This window comes from Carettochelys insculpta, chromosome 2 (genome assembly GCF_033958435.1).
Source record: "Carettochelys insculpta isolate YL-2023 chromosome 2, ASM3395843v1, whole genome shotgun sequence".
Classification (NCBI taxonomy): domain Eukaryota; kingdom Metazoa; phylum Chordata; order Testudines; family Carettochelyidae; genus Carettochelys; species Carettochelys insculpta.
The window spans coordinates 53,187,192-53,212,959 of NC_134138.1; the positions used below are offsets into that span (position 1 = coordinate 53,187,192).

General features: G+C 41.2%; 1 protein-coding gene across 1 annotated transcript in view; it reads right to left on the reverse strand.

Annotated features, from left to right (window-relative positions):
* Positions 1-25,768, reverse strand: part of CNBD1 (cyclic nucleotide binding domain containing 1) — a 350,612-nt gene that overhangs the window by 57,267 nt on the left and 267,577 nt on the right. Inside the window, exons 8-9 of the mRNA XM_074985440.1 lie at positions 19,023-19,132; positions 16,169-16,319 (exon numbers count right to left, since the gene is read on the reverse strand). Of these exons, the coding sequence (XP_074841541.1) occupies positions 16,169-16,319; positions 19,023-19,132 (261 nt within the window). The remainder of the gene's footprint in view (positions 1-16,168; positions 16,320-19,022; positions 19,133-25,768) is intronic.

The following is a 25,768-nucleotide window of genomic DNA, read 5'->3' on the forward strand; positions in this document are numbered from 1 at the left end:
TTGAAATCCAAGGAATATTTTCTACTTCATCATTTGTTTTTTTGTGCAGAACGGAATGATTTGCTTCAAACTCATGAAGATCTTGGTTGCTTAGCAGTTCATAGAAATAGACAAGAGAATATTTGGCACAAAGGAGGTGCAGCTATAAAAATCAGCAATGATAGTGTAGACTGAGGAGTGAGTGAATTAGCTGAATCATGTTCAGTGTTTCATTATTGTTTTTGAAAGGTTATGAAAAATTGATGAGTTAGATTGAGAGGAAGAAGGAGTGACATTTCTGTGGATTTGTCTATATTTAGAAATAGCATCAGTTCAACACTCAGCTTTTGGCAATCAGTTTAGTTGTGTCCGTGCTGGTCACACCTTATCCGTAAGGCTATGTCTATACTGCAGGCTTCTGTTGACAGAAGTTTTGTTGCCAAAGCATGTATACAGACTGCAGATCTGTTGGCAGAGATCTGATAGTTGGGAGCATTCTGTCAACTTCCCTGTACATCTCATTCCCTGAGGAAGAAGTGATGTCTCCAAGGGGAGCGGGCGGGGGAGGGTTCTAACATTTGGCCCCATATGGACAGGCCAAATATCAGAAAAGCATCTGCCAAGAGAACTGAGCAATTTGTGTATCTTTTGCCGACAGTTCCCTGCAGTCTAGACACAGCCTAAGTGTAGACAAGGGCAAACCATTGTCAGCACATGTTCACTTATCCCCACATCAGTTCAGCTGAATCCATTTAGAATTAAGCACCACTTCAACGATCCATTACATATAGACAAAGCCTCTCTCTAAAACTTAGGGCTGATTTTACTGAAGAGCACATCTCCCATTTGATAACACCTAAACCAAATGGCCAGATTCAGAAACTGCTGTGTGCTGCTTTTAAAATCTGCCTATTACCTGTGAAAGACATCACTAAATATAAAAGACAAAAGGAAAAAGAATTGTGGTAATTATGATTCATTAAGTATAACTGCACACTAAAATACAGGAAGAAACTTAAAGAGGAATGATTCTCTTTTGCCTTCCTCTGAGCAGTAATTTACACTTTCCACAAATGGAGTGCAAGTGGATTTAAAACACTACTAATAAAGAATGGTACCCTTTTACAGCCAGTTTGTCTTAGTATTTATGAATTTAATACTTACAAGTCACTACGAAACATGAAAATTAAAGGATTAGAGTAGTGAATATGAAGAAGGCAAGGTGGATGACGTGATATCTTTTATTGGAACAATTTTGGTTGGCCTATGTCTACTCTACACCAATCTGTCAACAGAAGTTACTATCGGAAGATATCTTCTGACAAAACATTTGTCAACAGATTGCGGCCACACATGAAAGCAGATCGAAACAGCAATCCACTGTGTCGACAGAGAACAGCCAGCCTGCCTGGCTGCTCTCTCAACAGAGCAGCCAACTGAAAGGATAGCAGACAGGGCTGCCCGGTGACCTGGAAGCCATGTCTGTCAAAGAGAAACCCCCCAGAGTGTCCACATGGCTTTTTTGCCAACAGAGTCTGTCAAAAAAGGTGTTCTGCCTCATGGGGGCAAACCAGAAGTCTGTCGACAAAATTGCTGCATTCTGTTGATCTACTGTCAAGAAATGCATTTTTAGTGTGGATGTACCATAAGTTTTGTTAACAAAACTGGGGTTTTGTCGATAAAACTCTCTAGTGTAGATGTAGGTATGGTGAGAGAGAGAAGCTTTTAAGCCACACAGAGCTCATTTCAGGTCTGGGAATGGAGCTGAAGGAGCATTTTAGTAATTACAATCTGGCAAATTTCACTCAATTACAAGACAGACAATGGGTAAAGAAAGAAATCTGCAATCTCAAAAAACAGAGCAAGTATTAAACAGCGTGGGTTGTGAAAAACAACAACTACAACAACAAACTTGAATTCCTTCTGCTGACGTATGAAATTAATAGACAAACATAACCCTTCGTGACATAATATAAATTCTCTATTTTGCATTGTATATCAAGATTTTCAAATATATTCTAAAGCCCTTATTTACATGTAAAATACTATAAATTTGACTAATCTATGGCTAATTCTGTCTTTTTTCCACTAATATTGTTAGACAAACACTACAGGCAATTGGAAAGTGCTTATTTCAAAAAATACATTTTCTCCTAGCTGTCTGCCTATAGAAAGTGTAAGGGAGCTCTGGGATTTGCAGCTGTGATAGGTTATTCAGATTCCTTAGGAATAATGTAACATTTCTTCATTTTCCAGCAACTGCCTAAGGCCACACACAGTTTCTATAACAAGCAAAATTCCTCTATTTGTCATTGGACAAGGCAACAATGCTAAAACACATTCAGTAGTCCTGAAGAACTCCTGAAAATGAAATGCTTCTCATCTGTGGAGATATATAGTATAATATTTCCTATTAAGTGAGTCATTAGCTGCGTCTACACGTGCACGCTACTTCGAAGTAGCGGCAGTAACTTCGAAATAGCGCCCGTCGCGGCTACACGTGTTGGGCGCTATTTCGAAGTTGAAATCGACGTTAGGCGGCGAGACGTCGAAGTCGCTAACCCCATGAGGGGATGGGAATAGCGCCCTACTTCGACGTTCAACATCGAAGTAGGGACGTGTAGATGATCCGCGTCCCGCAACATCGAAATAGCGGGGTCCTCCATGGCGGCCATCAGCTGGGGGGTTGAGAGATACTCTCTCTCCAGCCCTTGCGGGGCTCTGTGGTCACCGTGTCCAGCAGCCCTTAGCCCAGGGCTTCTGGCTGCTGCTGCTGCAGCTGGGGTTCCGTGCTGCATATACAGGGTCTGCAACTAGTTGTTGGCTCTGTGTATCTTGCACTGTTTAATGAAAGCGTGTCTGGGAGGGGCCCTTTAAGGGAGCGACTTGCTGTTCAGTCCGCCCCGTGACCCTGTCTGCAGCTGTGCCTGGCTCCCTTATTTCGATGTGTGCTACTTTGGCGTGTAGACGTTCCCTCGCTGCGCCTATTTCGATGTTGGGCTGAGCAACGTCGAAGTTGAACATCGACGTTGCCGGCCCTGGAGGACGTGTAGACGTTATTCATCGAAATAGGCTATTTCGATGTCTCTACTTCGAAATTAGCTATTTCGATGTAGCGTGCACGTGTAGACGTAGCCATTGTGTGATAACATTGAAAGGATGCGAAATCTGCAAAAGGCACATTTCTCTACCTCAGTGCCATAAACACACACACACACACACACACACACACACACACACACAAACAGAACTATAAACAGCAAGCTATGTTACAGCAACACTTAAGCCAACAACATTGGTATGTTTTTAATCTCAGCAACCCAAGGTCAGTGCAGAAGGATGGCTTACTTCTCAGGAGCTCCCTGTGGTAGAGTGCTTGTGGCCTCTCTCTCCTGGTAGCCTTCCTTGGGCTTATGACTGTAATTAGCTTGACTGTGTTTAAATGATCTCATATCTAATATTGAGTCCATACTCCAGGTCTTTATGGCCCCAGCTCTCATGGTAGGCCACTACAGTAATTCAGTTCCCCTTCTGGGGTGTTACAAAGGCCTCATTCCCTTCTGGAGTAGGCAATGGGGGGACCCAAACTCATCTATTAGTTGAGGTTCCAAACTAGGGACCCTAGAAAAAGCAGTCATCTGCCATATCCCTTTAGCTATGCTGCATCAATGCTTGGATTCTCTGGGTCCTTTCATCATAGCCCCTTTCTTCACTCTTACCTCAGTGCCTTACACTGGGTGACTCCTAGTAGCTGGACAGGAGCTCCTTTCTGTCCATTTGCTCAGTACGAATCATACATCACAGAACTGGAAGAAATCTGGAGAGGTCATTGAGTCCAGTTCCCTGCACTCAAAGCAGGACCGATCACAAGATTTTTTGCCATCTGACCTGCCCCAGTCCATCTAAAATGCCCCTCAAGGACTGAGCTCACAACCTCAGTTTACAAGGCCAATGCTCTAACCACTGAACTATCCCATCTTGTCACTCGTGTGATGTCTGCCAGCACTGCTCTGCCTCAGATGCTGTAATTCTTTCAGCCAGAACAACACACCATGCATGCACTTACAGCTCCAGTAAGGAACTGACTTGACTCAGGCCTTGCTTTTACTACAGATTGCACCTCTCTGGTCCGATTTGCCAGACCATGAGAGATCCTCAGCCCCCAAGCCTGCTGCCTGCTATAGGCAGGCACTGTACCTGGTTCCCTCCACCCATGACCCACTGGGCTGTTTGCCCATCTGCTGTGTGGGGCAGATGCAAATGGCTTCTACTACCTGGGCTGCCACTTTTGCCCGTGCTTCCCAGTTTACCTAGTTGCTAGATGTTACCGATCAACTGAAAAAAGTAGATTAGAACACAGAATTGCTTCCCTGGGATACAGTTTTAAAATTACACTGGACGGGGAGGTAGGACACAAATCAGCTTGAGAAGTCTCACAAACCAAACTCAGAATTAAATAATAATCTGACTACACCTGACGAAACATCCCCTTTCTACTCACACATCTGTTGTTACAAGATTCCTCTCTAGATATGGACATTACTGAAAACTTCTGTACCTGGTTCCTGGCTTAATCCATCTCTCCCAGCTCACCCTTTCTCAAAGAAAAGACTGCAGCTGCAGATCACTGCTTCAATTCAAAAATCTCTCTCTCCATTGGCTCACCTGGCTCCTTGCAACACTTCCTGAAGATTTTCAGGGACCCACTATCTCTTGGTTTAATCTTTTTTAGGGAATTTAGTTAGCTGAATGTTGGAATATCTAGAAAAGGATTGTAGCCCTGCCATACATCACTGCCCTGACTGGCTGCCTCCTCTGCAGCCTTCTTCAGGCTGCTTGGCAGGCCCTGCTATACTGTTTTTTGAGGGGGAGAGAGAACAGGGTGTGATAACAGTGAAGGGGTCCTCCAGAGTGTCTGAAAAAGTCTGCAAAAACGACAAGACATCCTGAGGCACCTTATAGACTAAAAGAAAAGAAAAGAAAATAGACTAAAATGCGTGAACGTGCCATGCATCCGATGACATGGGTCTTTGCCCATGAAAGCTTATGCTCCAAAGTTAGTCTGTAAGGTGCCATGGGACTTCTCATTGTTTTTGCAGGTACAGACTAACACAGCTACCCCTCTGTTACTCTAAAAGGTTTGGTACACTCCATCACAGTCAATATGGTAATGAAAGATCTGCTTATTTTATCTCAATGGGACTGCAATAGCAACCATTGTTTTCAGTGGAAGAACTCCCACTGTTTTCAGTGGATATTTTACCTGGTCCCGTTTTTAAGGGTTCTCTTTAGCCCTCATCATCATAGTATTTTAGGAGGAAATTTACTTGAAGACTGACAGGCCATTGCAAAGGCAACTGTATCATTCTAAACCCAATAAAAAGACTGTCAGTGCACATATTCCACCTGTATAGAGCCTGACTGTTCAGGCTGTTTTCCTTTCTTCCCCGTGTAACCTTCACTCAATCTTGGAACACACACATTTCACTCATGGGAACTGCACCAATCTAATAACATTTAAGTCTTCTTATCATCTAGCTCTGCAGTGTTCTAAGCAACATTTTGCCACTTTAAAAACAGGCATTTCTAATACCTGTGTTCTCTAAGGTGATAATACATGAAAATCAATTATGTATAATACCACTTATAACCTGTTTAATGTTACCACATGGATCCAGTCAAGCAAAATTTGGCTGTTTTTCTGTACTGAAAAACTGAAAAGGCATTTTTGCCCAGGCTGATTTAAAGTTCTTTCATTACATGCTGGATAAAAACAGATTACCTTTGCTTTAAGAATTGTTAATTCAATTTATTACACAGGAAATAATAGCCCCTTATTATAACACACAGTTCTGATCAACTTGCACAAATATCTCCATAAGTAAAAGCAATGGGTCATTAATATTTGCAGAATAAATATAGATTATTTTTATTTGAAGACCTGGTAATTTGTTTTATTATAAAAATACCACTTCATTAATTTGATATGATTTACCTCATTTGAGGAAAGGTGAGCCTTATATATAAAAATAATGGATCAGTATGCCATAATAATAAATGTTTCTTTTATCATAGCTTTGTTACTTTAAATCATGTGTTTTTATTCTCTCCATACAGGAATAAAATATATACTGAAATAAAATCACAAGATTTGGAAGTTTCTGGAATACATAAATTAGCATAAGGAAACACTTCCTATTTATTACCTCACTGGGATCTCTGCTAATAATTAGGCAAATTGAATTGATTATAAATTTGTCATTCAATACTCTACAATTACACAAGAACTAGAAAAAATTTGTTACCTTTGATTTTATGAAAAGATCATTCTTTTTTATTGCAGACAAATAAACACATTTTTACTTTACACAGTTTAGCTTTTTGGCCATGTCTACACTAGCCAAAAGCTTTGAAATGGCCATACAAATGGCCATTTCGAACTTTACTAATGAAGCGTTGACATACATATTCAGTGACTCATTAGCATGCAGGCGGCCGTGGCACTTCGAAATTGATGCGGCTCGCCTCCGCGCAGCTCGTCCAGACAGGGCTCCTTTTCGAGATGCCCCAGGCTACTTCAAAGTCCCCTTATTCCCATCTGCTCATAGGAATAAGGGCGCTTCGAAGTAGCCGGGGTCCTTTCGAAAAGGAGCCCCGTCTGGGCGAGCCGCGTCAATTTCGAAGTGCTGCGGCTGCCCGCATGCTAATGAGGCACTGAATATGTATTTCAGTGCTTCATTAGTAAACTTCGAAATGGCCATTTACATGGCCATTTCGAAGATTTTGGCTAGTGTAGACGTAGTCTTTGTGTTACATCAGTAGTAGCCAAAACTAATATTTCATTCATGGCAACTTGCATCTATAAATTGTGAATTAAATATGTGGGTTTTTTTAACAAATGAAAATCCATCCATTCTGAAACCAGAAATCTATCAGTTTCAGTCTCTTCAGCTGTGTCTGCTGCGGAATCTAAGTCTACACTACGAGATCAAATCTCATTTATTTATATGGGTTTTCTAATACTGGAATTTATAAGTTCAATTTTGATCACCCTCACTTCCACCGTGCTCCCCACAAAGTTGAGTCGTTGCTGTCACACACATCTTGGCTAACATCCACTGTTGCAGTAGTGCATTGTGGGAAGCTATCCCACAGTTCCCTCATCCCTGTAGCATTCTGGATATGCTCGCTGATCTTGACATCATCTCCCCCCTTGCATTTCCTCATTCTCCTCCTGAACCCTGAAAATATGTTAATCCCTTGAAATAATGCAGAGATCCTCAAAATTAGAAGAAAGAATTTTTGGTTTCCCCCCATATTACATTGCCAATACAGGTGCAGAAACTGTATCTCAACTGGCTGTCTACTTGTCCCACTTCCCATCATTGCATGCATGTGATCCATGAAATGAATGTGATCCCTGAAATGAATGCAGAAAGAGGATAGGAAAGTGTAGGAAAAAGAATTTTTGGTTCCCTCTTCACTATGTCGTGTTGGGGAAAGTCTTTGGCTTTCCAGTGCACTATAAGGCTTCCATGCAATAACTGTATTCTCAACTTGCCATCCACTGAGTGTCCCACCTCCCACCATTGCATGCATGTGATCCCTGAAAATAATGTGGGGTCCCAGACTGTTTTTTCAAGTGAAAAGAAAGAGCATAGAAAAGGGCAGGAAAAAGTATTTTTGGTTTTCCCCCAGCATCAGCAATCCCCAGTATGAGTGAAGGGAGGGTGCAGTTGGGGGACAGCAGTTGAAGTGGTCCTTCTCCCTTAGCTGATGGAGGGACCTTTTCTCCAGCAGCAGCAGCAAACCCTTTAGTTGCCGGGGCAGACTTTCCCCAGTGGCAGCAAACCCCAGTATGGGCCAAGGGGTGGGGTGGTTCAGTAGAGGACCAGTTGAGGTGGTCCTTCCCCAGTAGTAGCAAGCCCCTTATCTGCCAAGGGAGACTTTTCCCCAGCAGCAGTGAGGCCTGGTATGGGAGAAGAGGGGGTGTCAATAGTTGGGGGTGCAGTTGAGGTGGTCTTTCCCCATGGAGGCAGCAAAGCCCCTGGTATCTTAACCACTGGGGGGAAACTTCCCCACAGCAACAGCAAAACCCCTAGTATCTTAACCGCCAGTGGAGACTTCCCCGTGGCAGCAGCAAAGCCCACAATATCTTTCCCAGCCTTGGAGCCCTAAATGTACAACTGGCAGCATTGTCAGCACTGAACAGCAGGCACATCCTTTTATTGGGTTTGGTTGGTTCGGGGGCTACCCACGTGGTGAGGCTGAGTGTGGGAAAGACACAGAATGTGTGGCACCTGTGGGGGAGAGAAGAAGGTTCACAAACAAATGTCAACCACTGAGATGTTTCTTGGCGTGTTATGCAAGCATGACCCCCAACACAGCCTTGTTGACAGGTGGTACAGCGGGGCAAGGGCTGGAGCCAGACAGAGCAGAAAAAAAACAGCAAGTGTACAGACAGAGCTGTGAATTCCCTGCAGGGGCTATCTGAATAGGTAGATGCGTTCACTGTGCTAATAGTGTAGAAAGAAAGAAGTCATTTCTGAAGCTGTCATTAACATGAGCCCACAGATAAAGATTCGCCGCTCCTGCTTGGAAATTCACAGTCTTCTTGTTCCTGGAGAGCACTGGGCAGAGCAGAGCACTCAGAGGGGGCATTATGAGTTACATATGGGACACCTTTGGAGGCCAATAAATTTACTTTTAAGATGTGGCACTTCCACACTGGGCTTTTATCAAACTTCTGAATTCTAGCTTGACACGATACCTGTCAGGTAACTATGATTTTGTAATCTTGAGATTAGTGCACCCAAAAATTGAGCTAATGGTCTTCACTGTGAAGACATTCAGGTGGTAAAATTGAGTTAACTGAATTAAATTTGATTTTATTTCATAGTGTAGATGCAGCCTGAGGGAAATGTTGTCCCCACTGACACCAATGGCAAAACCTCCACTGATTTCAATAGAGCCAGGACTTCACCTTCTGTCTCCAAGTCAATACACTAAAAAGAGGACCCCAGCAACATCCTATTCTATGTTTACTTGCAACAGAAGCTAAGGCTTCTCTGATAGAGCAAGCTTCAAGTCTGGCCATGACTAGATTTGAATTTCCTATGTGAGATTTAATCCAAGGCCAGATTGTATGTGAGTTGACTGTCTTGCAGGAACCTGTAACCTACTGAGTGAAATCAGTGTTAAAACTTACATCTGCATAAATGGGAAAAGGATCAAGCCCTACTTCAAGAACAGATGCAGGCAGTGTGGCAATGTAGAACAAAAGAGAGTTAATCTTGAATTCGGTATTCCCTGATCTGAGGCATGCCACAAAACTATCATATCTGAAATATAAAAACCAACAAACAAACAATGAGGAGTCCTGTGGTTCCATAAAGACTAATATTCAGATGCATTAATAGCTGATGTTGGAAACAAGGAACAATGTAAGGATGAACATGCATGACCAGCATAAACAGCTTTCCAACATCAGCTTTGTATCCATCTGCACATTCTGATGCATCTAATGGAGTGCGTTTCACTGACAAAAAGCTTTTGCTCAAATAAATCTGTCAGCCTTTTAAGTGCCACAGGGTTCTTAATTGTTTTTTTTTAAATTTCACACATCATAGTTTTGTGAGTGTTCAAGGTACCACTAGAGTCCTTATTGTGTTTGCATATACATGTTAACATGGCCACCTCTCTTGAGACTTGAAATTAAAAAGTAATGATAAGTTTATGTATGGATGCCTCAGTCTTGTAATGTAGAATGACAGAGGGCTATGATCATGCACAGCAGGGCTGACAGCCTCACTGGGCCGCTGGACAAGGTGACTGGGGCCCTGCTCCACCTCCCAGAAGGGGCTGGGCTTTGGTTGGAAGGTACAGGACTGGGCCAGCCAGCCCTAGCACTGTCTGTACTGTGGCACACTCCCCACCACACACAGCCCTGTTCTGGCAACAATTTAAAGGGCCCAGAGCTCTATGCCCTATTGTATCCCTGGGCTTCTGGGCAACTGTGCCCTGTGCCCTCCTTTGCCACCCATTTGTCACACTTAGTCATGCTTCTTCATCCTTACAGAGTTCTTGCTTTTTTGGCATCAGCTATTCATGCAGCTGGATGTTCACCAAGCTGGCAAAAGAATATGGTCAATTTAAATGTAACCCTAAAACCCTCACATGGAACTCACTAGGACAACAAATAGGAATTGTAGGGTTATCCTCACTTGTTACTGAAATATAACAACTTCTGGATTTACAACAGTAATTTAGGGAAAGAAGTAAAGAAAGAAAGCTATTTCCAATTGAATCTGCAAGGGGAATTTAAGCAGGCAGAATGTAATTACCTGCATAGGAATTTGACAGGGCCACAGGGTTAATATCCATCATCTTACAGAAAGCCTCTTGGGATCTTTACTAATCACAAGTGGTCAGGAGTTTTGTGACATGTCTTATTTGATGTAATGAGATGGCACCTCCAGCTGCAGGGTTATGCACAGCTCTTTGCTGATCCATTGGTTCAATATGGATTCCAAGGGAACAGTGCCACCTATCAAATTAAGAACTATGCTTCCAGCAACAATTACAAGTTCCTTCAATTGCCTGTCTGAGAACTAAACAGTTGACTCAAATTATACATAGCTGGTGAGATTCAGGGAAATTACAGAAAAATTGATACCGTTGTTTATGTGAACCAAGCATCATAAGGTCAATACATTATTAATGCAAAAGACACCATGCTTTTTGAACTGACCTGTTCAGAGTTCTAAAATTAGGATACAAAAGAACCTGTTTAAAATCCCAGTCATATGTATTTCCTGTAGATTTTTCCTTATGTACATTGTTATGTCTAGCCCAGGCCAGAAAAATGAAGTGAGGTAAAATTGGTAGGAAGGTCACAGAAGAAAATCAAAGCAGAGAATCCCAACAACCAGCCATGTTATATTCTCTGCTGCACACAGAGACCTCTCAGTGAACTCATTCATGCCAGGATGTAAGATTTGTTCCTAACACTTAAAAAAAAAAGAACTAGAATGGACTCTACTGAATATGGTGTACCTACAGAGTTGCAATGCAGCACAAGTGAAAGAAAAATCTGGCCTATTTTTAAATAATTTTCTTGTGAGTAGAAACATTAACAAATTCTCCCACGTAAAATCTGAGAATGGACAATTGGCTTTAGCACCATCTAAAAAAATTACTGATCTCAGATCAGATTCATTACTGGGATACTACGGTGTTAAATAAGTGATGGTCACATAAACACCATCTGATACCGGAAACCCACAGACAACTGTTTGTCTACATGCCTCTAGCTTCCATCCAGGGCACACCACAAAATCCATTGTCTACAGCTAAGAAGTAAGGTAAAAGTGCATTTGCTCAATCCCTCAGACAGAGACAAACACCTGCAAGACATTTACAAAGTTTTCCTAAAACTACAGTACTCACCTAAGGAAATAAAGAAAGAGACTGACAGAGCAAGACATGCAGCCAGAAGCCCCCTGCTACAAGACAGGCCACACAAGGAAAATAACAGAACACCACTGGCCATCACATAGAGCCCACAGCTAAAACCTCTCCAGCACATCATCAGTGATCTACAACCAATCCTGGCCAACGATCCTTCACTCACAGACCTTGGGAGGTAGGCCAGCCCTCACCTACAGACAACCCGCCAACCTGAAACGATTCTCACCAGCAACTGTAGACCACGCAACAAAAAAACTAATTCAGGAACAAATTCCTGCAACAAACCTCGATGCCAGCTCTGCTCACATATCTACACCATCACAGGACCTATCCTCTTGAACCACAATATCAGGGGCTCATTCATCTGCACATGTACTAATGTCATTGTGTGCCAGGAATGCCCCTCCGACATATACATTGGCCAAACTGGAGAGTCTCTACTTAAAAAAATAAATGGACACAAATCCAATATCAGGAATGGCAAAATACAAAAGTCTGTAGGAAAACACTTCAATCTCCCTGGACGCTCAGTAACTGATTTAAAAGTAGCTGTCCTGCAACAAAAAAAAAACTTCCAAAACAGACTCCAAAGAGAAACTGCAGAGCTACAATTCATTTACAAATGTGACATCATTAATAAAGGATTGAACGGAGACTGGGAGTGGCTGGGCAACTACAAAAGCAGTTTCTCCTCTCTTGGTGTTCACGCTTCCACATTAGCTGCTGGAAGTAGGCCACATCCTCCCTGACTGAACTGACCTCATCAGCTCTGGACTCCCTCCTTTTCATGAGCCTGCATAATTAAACCTCTGGAATCTCCACTACATTGCATCTGACATAGCAGGTCTTTGCCCACAAAAGTGTATGCTCTAAAATATCTGTTAGCCTATAAGGTGCCAGAGGACTTCTCATTGATTTTGTGGAGACAAACTAACATGGATACCCCCTCTGGTACAGGTGAGATTCAGGAACTTCTCAATCTGTATGTTTTTTTCTCACATTACTTTGGGTTTTAGGTCAGAATGGCTGTTATATTTGGCTTGACAGAGTCAAGTTTCTCTCTGAATTTTGTGTGTGTCCTCAAAAGTACAGATATTTCACACCAAAACCTGTTCTGAGAAAATAAATTGTCAGTAGTGGAAGGGCCTTATATCGGCCCTCTACGCAGGTATGAGTTTCACTTTTTTAAGTGTAGGGCTACAAAACTAAAACTGCTCAATGGGTTATTCTCCTCAAGCTATCTTAAATACAACTAGTACAGGTAACAGCAGCAGTGGAAAACAAGGCAACACAGGCTTCAGTACAGATAGTACAAGACCAGATTGGACCCTGGGTATGTACTCAGCTCACTTGCTCTGTTAGACTATGTACCACTGTCTTCCCTGCCATTGCTACCCATACTACCTGGATTCAAGCTAGTGTAAAGTAGTTTGTGCGCTACTCTGGCTGTGTGGGCATACACTAAGTATAGTGAGTCATAGTGAAGTAACAGCCTTGATCATCTGCTTTTCCCTCAGAGCACACTGAGATATGAAATCAAGACACATTTCCTTTGTGTCCCTAAGAGGTTCCTCACTGCTCAGCAGATTCATGCGAACATTCAGATTCTGTAAAGAAGCTGCTGAATCAGTGCTCAGATTCAGAAATCATCTGCCATATTATAGGCAGGCCAATATAAAACTCTGTTTCAAACCCACTCTTCTTATTTATTATTTGTATTGCAATAGTGCCTTAATCATCTATCAGGACCCCATTTTGCAGAGCACTGAATACGTCACACGGGATGAAAAGGGAGTCCCAAACCCAAAGAGCTTACAATCTAAGTATAAGGCAACACATGACAAGTAGATACAATGAACTGAGGAGCACGATAGAAGCACAAGGTAAGAGTGAGATGATTCTGATTATTGTAATAATCAGCAGTCATAATACACCAACTGCCTAAACACTGAAAACCTAGCACACTTTTAGGAAAAATAGCCCATCAATTTAGAGACTAATTAGACATTAATGTATGGCTAGTATGTCATTGCAATAAAGTCATCTCTCACAACATTCTTGCCCATAAATTAAGGGAGTATGGATTGGATCCATGGACTATAAAATGGATAGAAAACTGGCTTGATGGTCGGGCACAATGGGTAGTGGTCAATGGCTCAATATCTGGATGGCAGTCGGTTTCAAGTGGAGTGTCCCAAGGATCAGTTCTGGGGCCAGTGATGTTCAACATCTTTATTAATGACCTAGTTGAGGGAATGGATTACATCTTCAGTAAGTTTGCAGATGACACCGAGCTAGGTGGAGAAGTAAATACGTTGGAGGGTAGAGATAGAATCCAGAGTGACCTGGGTAAATTGGAGGCTTGGGCCAAAATAAATCTGATGTGGTTCAACAAGGAGAAGTTTAGAGTCCTGCACTTGGGACGGAAGAATCCCAAGCATTGTTATAGGCTGGAGACTGACTGGCTAAGCAGCAGTACAGTGGAAAGGGACATAGGGATTATAGTGGATGAAAGGCTGGATATGAGTAAACAGTATGCCAAGAAGGGCAATGGCATATTGGGGTGCATTAGGAGGAGCATTTTGATCAGATCTAGAGAGGTTGTTGTTCCTCTCTGTTTGGCACTGGTGAGGCCACATCTGGAGTATTGCTTCCAGTTTTGTGCCCCCAAGTATATAAAGGATGTGGATGTGCTGCAGCAGGTGCAATAGAGGGCAACAAAAATGATTAAGGAGCTGGAGCACATGACCTATGAGGAGAGGCTGAGGGATTTGGGCTTATTTAATTTACAGAAGAGAAGACTGAGGGGTGATTTCATAGCAGCCTTCAACTTCGTGAAGGGGAGCTCTAAAAAGGAAGGTGAGAAACTGTTCTCAGTGGTGTCAGATGGCAGAACAAGGAGTAATGGTCTGAAGTTACAGAAGGAGAGAAGTAGGTTGGATATTAAGAAAAACTACTTTACCAGGAAGGTGGTGGTGGTGAAGCACTGGAATGCATTGTCTAGGGAAGTGGTGGAATCTCCATCCCTGGAGGGTTTTAAGTCCTGGCTTGACATAGTTATAGCTGGGATGACTTAGTTGGGGTTGATCCTGCTTGGGGCAGGGGGCTGGACTCGATGACCTCTTGAGGTCCCTTCCAGCTCTGTGATTCTATGATTCTACATAAACCAAGTTTATGAAATGAAAAGAAGTCGTATCCTTTAGCACGTTGTAGTAAAACAAAGAATATAGTTGAAAAACTCAACTCTGTCTAGGGAATATTTAACTAATTATGCACATCATTATAACATCTGTACTGGGTATAGTTTCAAGTGATCTTAAAGTAGACTCTGATTTGAAAGCTGCACAGTGCTAAAATCCTGGTACAGCCTATTTGGAGTATGAGTCTGCCAGATGGGAAAGATGGCATTAATATATGCTTGGAAGAAGCACTTTCATGTGTGAAATGTTGCATTTACTTAAAACGGCCCATTGTGCAGTTGTTTTGCATCAGCTGACGTAATTAGTATAGAAAAAATAGTAACAAGTGATATCAGTGCTATAGGAAATGAAATATTTTTAGAGAACACATGGGCAGTAAAAAACCTCTTAATGTCAACTGATGGATTTCCTTCCACTATAATATTATACCGTTTACCATATTTCTATAAAAGACACCACCTATGATGTGATATGATAAAACTACAACACCATATGATCAGACTAATGCCATGAAAGAAATTAAGGCTACGTCTACACGTGAAGCCAACATCGAAATAGCTTATTTCGATGTAGCAACATCGAAATAGGCTATTTCGATGAATAAAGTCTACACGTCCTCCAGGGCTGGCAATGTCGATGTTCAACTTCGACGTTGCGCGGCACCACATCGAAATAGGCGCTGCGAGGGTACGTCTACACGCCAAAGTAGCACACATCGAAATAAGGGTGCCAGGCACAGCTGCAGACAGGGTCACAGGGCGGACTCAACAGCAAGCCGCTCCCTTAAAGGGCCCCTCCCAGACACAGTTGCACTAAACAACACAAGATCCACAGAGCCGACAACTGGTTGCAGACCCTTTGCATGCAGCATGGATCCCCAGCTGCCGCAGCAGCAGCCAGAAGCCCTGGGCTAAGGGCTGCTGCCCACGGTGACCATAGAGCCCTGCAGGGGCTGGAGAGAGAGCATCTCTCAACCCCCCAGCTGATGGCCGCCATGGAGGACCCGGCAATTTCGACGTTGCGGGACGCGGATCGTCTACACGGTCCCTCCTTCGACGTTGAACGTCGAAGTAGGGCGCTATTCCGATCCCCTCATGAGGTTAGCGACTTCGACGTCTCGCTGCCTAACGTCGAAGTTAACTTCGAAATAGCGCCCGACGCATGTAGCCGCGACGGGCGCTATTTCGAAGTTAGTGCCACTACTTCGAAGTAGCGTGCACGTGTAGACACAGCTTAAGGGGGCTATTTGTGAGGAGAAGAAAGAAACCAAGAGCATGTTTTGAACGAGAGAGGCATGCATGGATTGCGTAGCCTGTTGACAAGCACCAAAAAACTTGGCAAAGCAGGAGTGAGGGGAAAATTCAATTAAATGGTTTACTTAATGTTTGGATGGGTACCCACAGTTTGGATTCTTGTATCTTGAATTGAAAGAGATTCAAATCTTTTTGAGGTCCTCTCATTATTCCTTGAATCATTGATGATAAAATGCCAAGAAAATAAAAGGATCCTTTCATACTTACCTAGTATAGCACTTGCCTCAATGATACCCAATTTAACATCTGTCGCTGTTACGACTCTGCACATGAAAGGCTCCTGAAGAAGAATGCTCACTTCTCCAAAAGACTGTTTCTCATGGAGCTGACCCACAAGAACCTGTCTGATTTGTTTAACCTGATTGGGAAACATGAATGTAACATCAAGAATTAGAATATGCATAAACCTATCCAGGAAGACTAACTGCCCAGGATATTCAATAATGGATTTAAAAGTAGTCAGTCTTCTACAAAATAATTTTACCACAAGAGTACAAAGGAAGACATCTATATGGGAATTCTTTTACAAATTTGACACATTTAATGTAGGCCTGAACAGAGATCTGAATTATCTTAAGCATTGCCAAGGCAATTTCCCCACCTTTGATATTTGTGGGAATGGGACATGTCCAACTTAATTTGCTTCATTAAGTGGTCCTACATATGACAGGTAGCCCTTTTTTTCCTCTCCTTCTCCCGCTCCTTCCCGGCTATATAAACCCTGGATTCTTTTTTTTCCACTCAATTCATCTGAAGATGTGGGTTTTACTCTCGAAAGCTCCTGACCTAATAAGTGTGTTAATCTCTAAGATGCCACAGGGCTGCTATTTTTTATGAGTACGTGCAGTATACTACGTAACACTACAACATGGTCAGGCCTGCCAATAGGGGAGGAGGAGCAAAAGGAAAAACTATCCCAGGGCCTGGCAATTCAGAAGGTCCCAGGAGTCCCAACTGCTACTGCTGCTACTATGACAGCAGTGACAGCTGGAGCCCCAGACCCTTAAAATCACCACTGGAAGCCCATAGGGTGGCACTGATAGACTGGGGGAGGAGGTTGCTCCTCCAGCCTCACTCCTTCTGCCTGAGGTACTACCCCTTCCAGGAGCATGGAGCCAGGCCCCCCTAGTTTGTTCAAGGGACTGACAATTCTGTTGGTCCCCCTTAACATGGCTGAAGAAATATATTTTAGAAGCATTTTCTAAGATAAAATATAGGTGAGACAATGTGGGGTTGGGTGATAACTTTATTGGATCAGCTTCTGAAGGTGAAAGAGATAGGACTTCAAGCTACACAGACGTCTTTTTCAGGTCACCTGAAAAGGAACTCTGTGTAAACTCAAAAACTTCCTATGTCCACACAGAAGTTGATCCATCAAAAGATATTACCTCACCTACCTCGTCTCTAATATTGTAGGGCCAACACAACTACTACACTCTGAAAATTCATAGACTATATTTCAATTCATTAAGCTGGCAATTTAAACTGGAATTTGCTGTTTACCCACATGACAAGAGTAGTGGTGAATATTTAGTTCATGTTAGTTTGTGGAATCTTTGTTCCATTTTAAGTGATTTTGAGTGTTCAAAATGATGCTTTTCCCCAAAAATGTTGGAGTTCAGTTTCTTTTTTTTTTGCACCAGAGTTTGAGAAAATGCAAAAAGTTGATTTTCTTCCAAATTTGAGGTAGAAGTGAAAATAATCTATTTACTTATTTTTCCTTTAAAAATTAATCATATGACCTTCTCAAAATTGGAGTACAAGCCCATAAAATCTTGCCGCTTTTGCTTTTACCCAGATTGTAATATCCTTACTCATGCTCAGTAGCTCCTTCCTGTTAGGAGTTGCAGCTTCCTCCTTACTCCTTTTGGATCCATAGCATCTTACTGTATGCCCCAGGTACCAAAAACCTGTATTACTGACATTCTTTCAGCAAGACCTAATTTAATGCTTTCTTATTACAGTAGCGTTTAAATCCCAAACAATTAATGGACTGGTTCTGCAATTCTTATACTGATCTGTTCTTACTCCTTTACATAGTGCCATTGACTAAGTGCTTAGATTCACAGATTTTAGGGTGGGAGGGCTCTTTATGATCAGACATAGTCTGACCTTCTATTTATTACTAGGTAAAGAACTTCCCCTTGTAATTTCTGCAGGAAGTCCATTTTTATATAACTGTCTAGTCTGGATTTAAAAACTTCAAATACTGAAGAATCCCCATAAACTCCAGATAAGTCATTCTTCTGTCTTATTTCTACTCTGAATTTGCCTAATTTCAGCTTCCAAACACTGGATTTTTTTCTGCCTTTTTCTGCTAGATTACAGAGCTATCAACTATCAGAAACCTCTTTCCCATGTGTGCTTGTAAAACAAGATTTTTCTTAACCATCTCTTAGATAAAATAGATAAGCATCTTTATTGTCTTATTAGAACACATTTTTCATACTTCAAATTATTCTTGTAGCTCTTTTCATTCTGTCAGCATCCATTTTGAAGTGTAGACACATAAACTGGACTCTAGCAATAGGCTAATGACGCATACAGAGGTAATATCCTGTCTCCTTCTCAGTATTCTCTTGGATCTAAGGATCACACTTACCCTCTTAGCTACAAAATTGCACTGGGAGGTCATGTCCAATTGGATATCTACAATGATTCATAAGACCTTTGTAGAGTCACTGCTTTCTTTGGTGCAGTCCTCCAACATGTAAATGTAATGTACTTGCCTTTTTCCTAGATGTATGACCCTCCATTTGGCTTTGTTAAAACATATGTTCAAATGAGCCCAAGTTACCAAGAGACCTAGATCAGTTCGTCCAACTGACTATCCAGAACATAACTCACCACTCCACCATTTTTCTGTCAGTTACAAATTTTACCAGCAATGTTTTTGTGTATTCTTCCAAACCATTGATGAAGATATTCAATAACTTTAGGCCCAGAACAGATTCCTCTGTGGACCATACTAGAAATTTAAAGTCGATAAGAATAAGGTTTGCAGAAGCAGATCCTAACAAACAAGTGAAATGTTTATTTTCCAAGACAGACATGAGCTTACCATTTTTCCCAAGGGTAGTTTCACAAGTGCCTCAGTTTCTCTGTAAGCATTACAGCATCCAGATTTAATAAAACCTACAAAGGAACTGATTTCTCCTCCTTTTACAAGCACTGGAAAAAAAAAAGCAATAACCAAAACCATCATAAAAGAAAATTGTCTCAACAATTATTGGCAAAAGAGCATGTTCAATATTGGGGGAAAAAATCAGCATATTGCAAGAATGAATTTTAATTCATTCTGTTATGTTGTTTTCAGAAGTGAAGTGGTTCACAACTTAAAAAAAATAAATCAGGCAACAGTGCTGAAATTTAAAATGTGCAGGGAGACTGCTACACATACGTGCATCACTGTGGAAATCAGTGGGGCTTCGTCTGGGCACAGCAATCCATCCACATGTCATTGACTGCAGTACCAGGGTTTTAACATGCAGTAATTGCATATAGAATTAATATAGCAATATACCGCAGCAACTATACGCCCTCCAAAACTACTGAAGTCAGATTCTAATTCTGAGTTGAAGCTTTTATTCAAAAAACAGAGCATTTCTCAATAAATTCTCAAGAATCCACGTCCCCACAAATTTGGTCATGTTTCTCACTAAAACAAACATATCACCACACTGAGCAGGTTTTTTTTTTTAATCTTGAAATCAGATATTTAAACTAGTGTAGTACCCAGAGGCACTGAGACCTCATAGTAGGGTGAGTGAAGTCTCTGCTCTACAGCCTTGGCTGAGAGCCAGCTGGCCTTTAGCTCATGAGGTAGAGCACAGAGCTTCAGCCTCTATGACGGCAGCTTCAGTCCCTAGTGCTGGCAAGCTGGGTCTTCTGGTGTTACACTAGCATGTGAAAATCTTGAATTCTGACATTTTTGAATTTCGTATATTTCATACTACACTAGGAGTGATGCACAATACCAGGGTGACATGGAAGAGATGCCAGTGCAACAGCACAAACAAGACATTTTATCGAAGAGTAGTTTATCTAAGAACAATGGGCCAGATCCTCAGCTGACTTAAATTGGCAGAGAACCACTGAAGTCAACGGAGCTATGCTGTATTACATCAGCCGAGGACATGGCCCAGTGAGCAGTACAACTTTCCTTAACTCCCTTTTTTATTGGTACTTTCTTTCTCTTTCCTCCTCAACTCTAGAAGACTTTCTTTGATTCTGTAGGAAGGACAGATCCATGTTTTGCTTTTGGGAGAAGAATAAGTTAAATAAATTTGCTGTTCTGCAAGAATTCTTTCTTGACATTTTATACTAATGCAAACAATGCCACCAGACCTACAGTGTTTATTACTGTATACTAATGAAACTATGGTGGAGGCAGCACATGATGCAGACAGATTGAACAGCTGTTGAAAGGAGAGCCTTCCTGGGATTACATTATCACAGACAAGTCAGTCTGGACCAGGTCCCAAACTAGTATAAATTGTCAGAGTTTCAATAAAGTCAATGAAGCTGCCCTAATTTACACCAGCTGGCCCTCTAAGTTTCACTCAACATCCACATTTTCTCATGGCTGGAAGAAATGAAAACAGTAACAAAATTAGACATATGATTTCAAAATATATGGCAAATATGCTCCTGCTCCCTCAGTGATGCAAAGCAGCTGTAAACCCAATGCAAGCAGCCAGATATGCCGGGTTTATGGCTGCTCTGCTAACCAGAGTTTCTGAAGTGTAGTGGCAATCATGTCCCAAAAGCTCCAATAATATTAAAGTAGTAACTGCTGTCTGATTCCCCAGTGAAATCAAGCTGAGGACCAGAAATACTCAATGGCACCTTTTCTGAAAATACTTGGTCACTTGGGAGAAACTGAAGGAATTTACAAATGACTTCAGCATTTTTAGAAGATTGTGATTTTCAGAAGCACTCAGCATTGTCCTACTGACTCTGTTACCATTGTGCTCAATGGGAGTTTTATTATGGTCTGTGATGGGTGCAGTTGTAGGTTAACGCACAGCACTTCTGAAAATCATGCCTGTAATTTCCATCAAGGATCTGAAAGGTGCTACAGCAAACTGTATGGAAAAAACAACTCATGCTTACTAAGAATACCCATGTCAATAAAAAGGCATGTAACCAGCAGAAAAAAACCTACTTTCCAAGCAAGTCCACAAGACACATCAAGATAAACATCAGAAAAGAGACAGAAAATTGTAATCAGCCCAAAAAGACTCAAAGCAATAAAGGAAGAGGCAGAAGCAAAGTATCTGTAAAATGCCATTACGTACAAATTAAAAGCAAGATAAAATCAGCAAAAGTGATAAGAATTAGGCTGCATTTTAGAAGTTTTGGGGAAAAGATGGAAAGTGAAATGAAAACCAACCAGTCTGTGATTTATTGATCAAAGAACTCATTAGCTGACACCATAGATGGTAAATTTCCTAATCTTACTCAAGAACATTTCAGAGCAAAAGATAATTTAAATATACCTAGAGACAATATTTGTTAATTCCTGAAGACTAAGAGATCAGATTTCTCTTGTATGGGACCAACCAACTACTCATATCTGAGAGAATAGCTGCTGAAATACCTGACAACCAACCTTTATGACTCAAGAGCCTAATTAATTGAAGGAAAAAGACTGACCTCACTACAACATCTGAGAGAAAACTCAATTGAAAGGAAAGTCTGAATTGTTCTGTTTGATCCCTATGCATCCATCATTCATCAAGGCAAACTATGAGCAAAGATTTTCAACATTGTCAATTAAATCTTATATAATGTGAAGTCAATTAAAATGTGACCTGATATATTTCCCATTAGATCTCTCTCAAATCAGAAATGATTCCGTACCATTATAAAGAACACTTTAAGTGCCACTGCTGTGTACTAAGTAGATTCATAGCATCCTTAAGTCCTGCTGCTCCTAAATCACTGAGGCAATTCGGAAAATCTCATTCATTAATTCCAAATGTAACCTGACAATTTTTCTTATTTCTTCCCCCAACCAGGAGGGGGAGCAGTAAGACGACAATCTTGGATGAAGTTTCATAATATGCATTTACTGGTTTTCTGTTAAAAACTGTGAAAAAAAACTGCACACATTTTTTCTGTGAAAATTAGAAGTGATTGGACAGATCTATGATTAAATATTCTTGTTTATTGTGTTTATCTTCATCTTCAGATTTACAGTTTTCTAGGAAATAGCGCATTTTCAACTGTAGCTGTTCATTTTATAATTGTATGTCACCACCTGCCTGAGCATTTAGCCAGCCCATAGTCAAGGTCAGATTTTTAACGGATGTTACTTTACCTATTTGCATTCACATAATTTACATTTTATCCAGAATTGTTCTTTTGAGGAGATACCAACAATAAGTGCAGAAGGACAATAATTTGGCCATCTGAAATTTTGGCTGTGCAAGAGGTCTTCAAAACCACACCTATGTTCATAGGAATTTCCTCCAACTTAACATGCAGGAAAACTCCGTAGGTGGTGACAGCAGGGGCCAGATCACAACAGTCATGAAGCCACAGCCAAAATCCTAAATAGGAGGGCACAGCAGTTCCATGGGTGATTGCAGCCTTGACATTTCTTCCCTACAACTTGCAGCCTGTGTGGAAGACCTTTGTATAACCTCAGTAGAAGCCTTCTCTTCATGAGCAATTTTCTTGGGATGAACACGGAGAACAAGACTTGACCCTACACATAAATGTTCAATATATTGTTTTTACAACCTTTTTCCTCCTTTACAGAAACCTTACTAAAATACATCTCTTCTTCAATTTGCTCCTTCATTAAGGGCACACTCAATATGAGTTCCTTGTTAAAGTAAATCCTCTTTCTGAAATTTCATTCATGTGTGGTTTAACTTTCTTAACTTGTGCTTGTTGAAAATGATCAATCATTTCTACATTAGCACAGTGTTATGCATTATGTATGTTACGGCATCAGATCAGAGGAGTGATCTTCACATTCTGTACAAGGCCTAAGCACCAGTTAAGTCTCACTTAAGTTTGCAAAAGGTTACACATAAAGACGATCACAAAATTCTAATCAGAATATACTCAAATTGAACATTTTTATGGCTGTCATTTACACTATTCTGGGCTCAAGGAGCATTTTGGGGAATAGGTAGAGGGGAAATGAGGTCTGAATGTTAAAACTCCTCATTTAGCACATCAGTGCTAGAAGTAATCTTAGAACAGAAATATCAGATGATTGAGGGTATGCTATTATTTAGTAAATTTAAAAAAAATAAAAAAGCCAGCTAGTATCCCAAAGCACGGAAACTAGTTTTAAATGATGGCACAAGCAAGCCCTGGTAAAAAGAAAATATTTCCAATTTCAGGGCATTACAGAAGGGATGAGCAAGATTATACATCACCTAGAGAATTAGGTCATGCTTATACTTATGTTTTTACAGAGGTGCAGTTGTATCAGTGCAGCTGTAAGATCATTCAGGTGGCTGCTCTGCCAAGGGCAGAGAGTTCTCCCATCAACATAATAAAACTGTTTCAACAAGCAGAGGTAGCTATGAAGCTCTCCTGCCAATACAGCAGAGCACACACTGCTGCTTATGCTGGCAAAGCTTATGTTGCTGAGGCAGGTGGTAAAACATAAGAGCTGGCTTTCTGTAACATAAATTTTGCCACTACAAATGGTAGTATAGACATGGCCTTAGACAACCACGAGAAAACTAGCTATTTACCCTCTTGCCAGTCTTTTGACTATAAACTTGCAAAGGTGTGTATCTGAAAGTAGCTCCATGATAATGATGAAATTATGTGTAACACTCAAAAGCGCTTCTGCATACTTCAATATAAACAGAGCCTATTTGTTTTCCTCCCCAAAGTGTTTCCTTTACACAGAACTAAGTAAAACAGCACAGCTGCACCTCCACCCCCATCTCATTAAATTCGGACAGTAAGCTTTTTTCACTGTGTTTGTAGGATTGGACCAAAAGAAATCTGATGTGATTCAACAAGGAGAAGTGTAGAGTCCTGCACTTGGAATGGAAGAATCCCGAGCATTGTTATAGACTGGGGACTATCTGGCAAAGCAGCACTACAGCAGAAAGGGATCTAGAGATTATGGTGGATGAAAGGCTGGCTATGAGTAAACAGGGTGCCCTTGTAGCCAAGAAGGCTAATTGCATATTAGGGTGTATTAGGAGAAGCATTTTGAACAGATCTAGAGAAGTGGTTATTCCCCTCTATTCAGCACTGGTGAGGCCACATCTGGAATATTGTGTCCAGTTTTGGGCTCCCCAGTATAAAAAGGATGTGAATGTGCTGGAGCAGGTTCAGAGAAGGGCAAGAAAAATGATTAAGGGACTGGAGCACGTGACCTATGAGGATAGGCTGAGGGATTTGGGCTTGTTTAGTTTACAGAAGAGAAGACTTAGGGGTGATTTAATAGCAGCCTTCAACTTCCTGAAGGGGAGCTCTAAAGAGGATGGTGAGAAACTGTTCTCAACGGTGTCAGATGGCAGAACAAGGAGCAATGGTCTGAAGTTAAAAAGGGAAAGGTGTACATTGGATATTAGAAAAAACTACTTCACCAGGAGGTGGCGAAGCACCGGAATGGGTTGCCTAGAGAGGTGGTAGATTCTGCATCGCTAAAGGTTTTTAAGTCCTGGCTTGACATAGTTATGGCTGGGATGACTTAGTTGGGGTTGATACTGCTTGAAGCAGTGGGCTGGACTAGATGAGCTTCTGAGGTCCCTTCCAGCCCTATGATTCTGTGAAAGGTTTTAACCTCCTTGCGATGCTTCAACAGTGGAGTGTATCATCTTTGACTCTTACAAATGTACATTAACAGTGTTCCCAGATAAACACTCTGGTTTGTGACTAACATCTGCACAGGCATCATTGTCCATTTTGGAGCAGCCCTGTGGAATATAAAAGGGCCTGTGAATGAAAGCCTGTGATTCTTCAGTCTCTACAGGCCCAGATTTTTTTTTTCAAGTCTGTAATACACTTCAGATATAGCTTTTCTGTGAACTATATATTGCATTCACAGAACCCATGTTACTGTCACGTGCTACAAAGGTTTTGGGGAGGATCCATAAAACTCAGACATAATTTGAAATTCAAGTAATTTGGCCATTACAAACTCATGCTGATAAAACCTACGTACCACATATCCACAAATTGTGTATATTTAGGTATAGATGTGTGCTCAACAGGTACAGCCATCATCAAAACTCTAATATTTCCTAAACCTTTGTATAAATATTGATCTGTTATATAAGCTGATTTTATTCTGCCCATGTGGGTTTTACTAAGGTTGCCCTATGGCCTATGACAAATGTTTGCAGAATGACAAATGGAAATAAAGAAAAGAAGACTCTAAAAGAAATTGAAAAAGTAACCTCAGTAAATAGCATAAACAAAAAAGTAATGACTCAGGGCACTATGAAAATTTCATTACCATTCATTTTATATTATCAGCTGAATCCTTGACTTAACCAATACTGTCCAGTTGGCTGAGACAATGTTAGGTGACCCCAAATATATTTGCATTACAAATTATATTAGCTAATCAATAGCTTTTAAAATTATTGTCTGACATAAGTTGGCTGAGATTAGGTCCAAACCAAAGAAATGTCACCAGACTGTATCTGATGTGTTAATGGATTTAGAATTTAAAAAAAAAGAAAGAACAACAACTATGGAAACCTATTTGCCCCCTTCTGCAGCATCTAGGGTATGCTGGTTTATTTTTCTAGAGCCACTCATTTGCGAACAGCTCTAATGCTAATGTAGATGGGAGTAGAAGGTTGAAAGCTG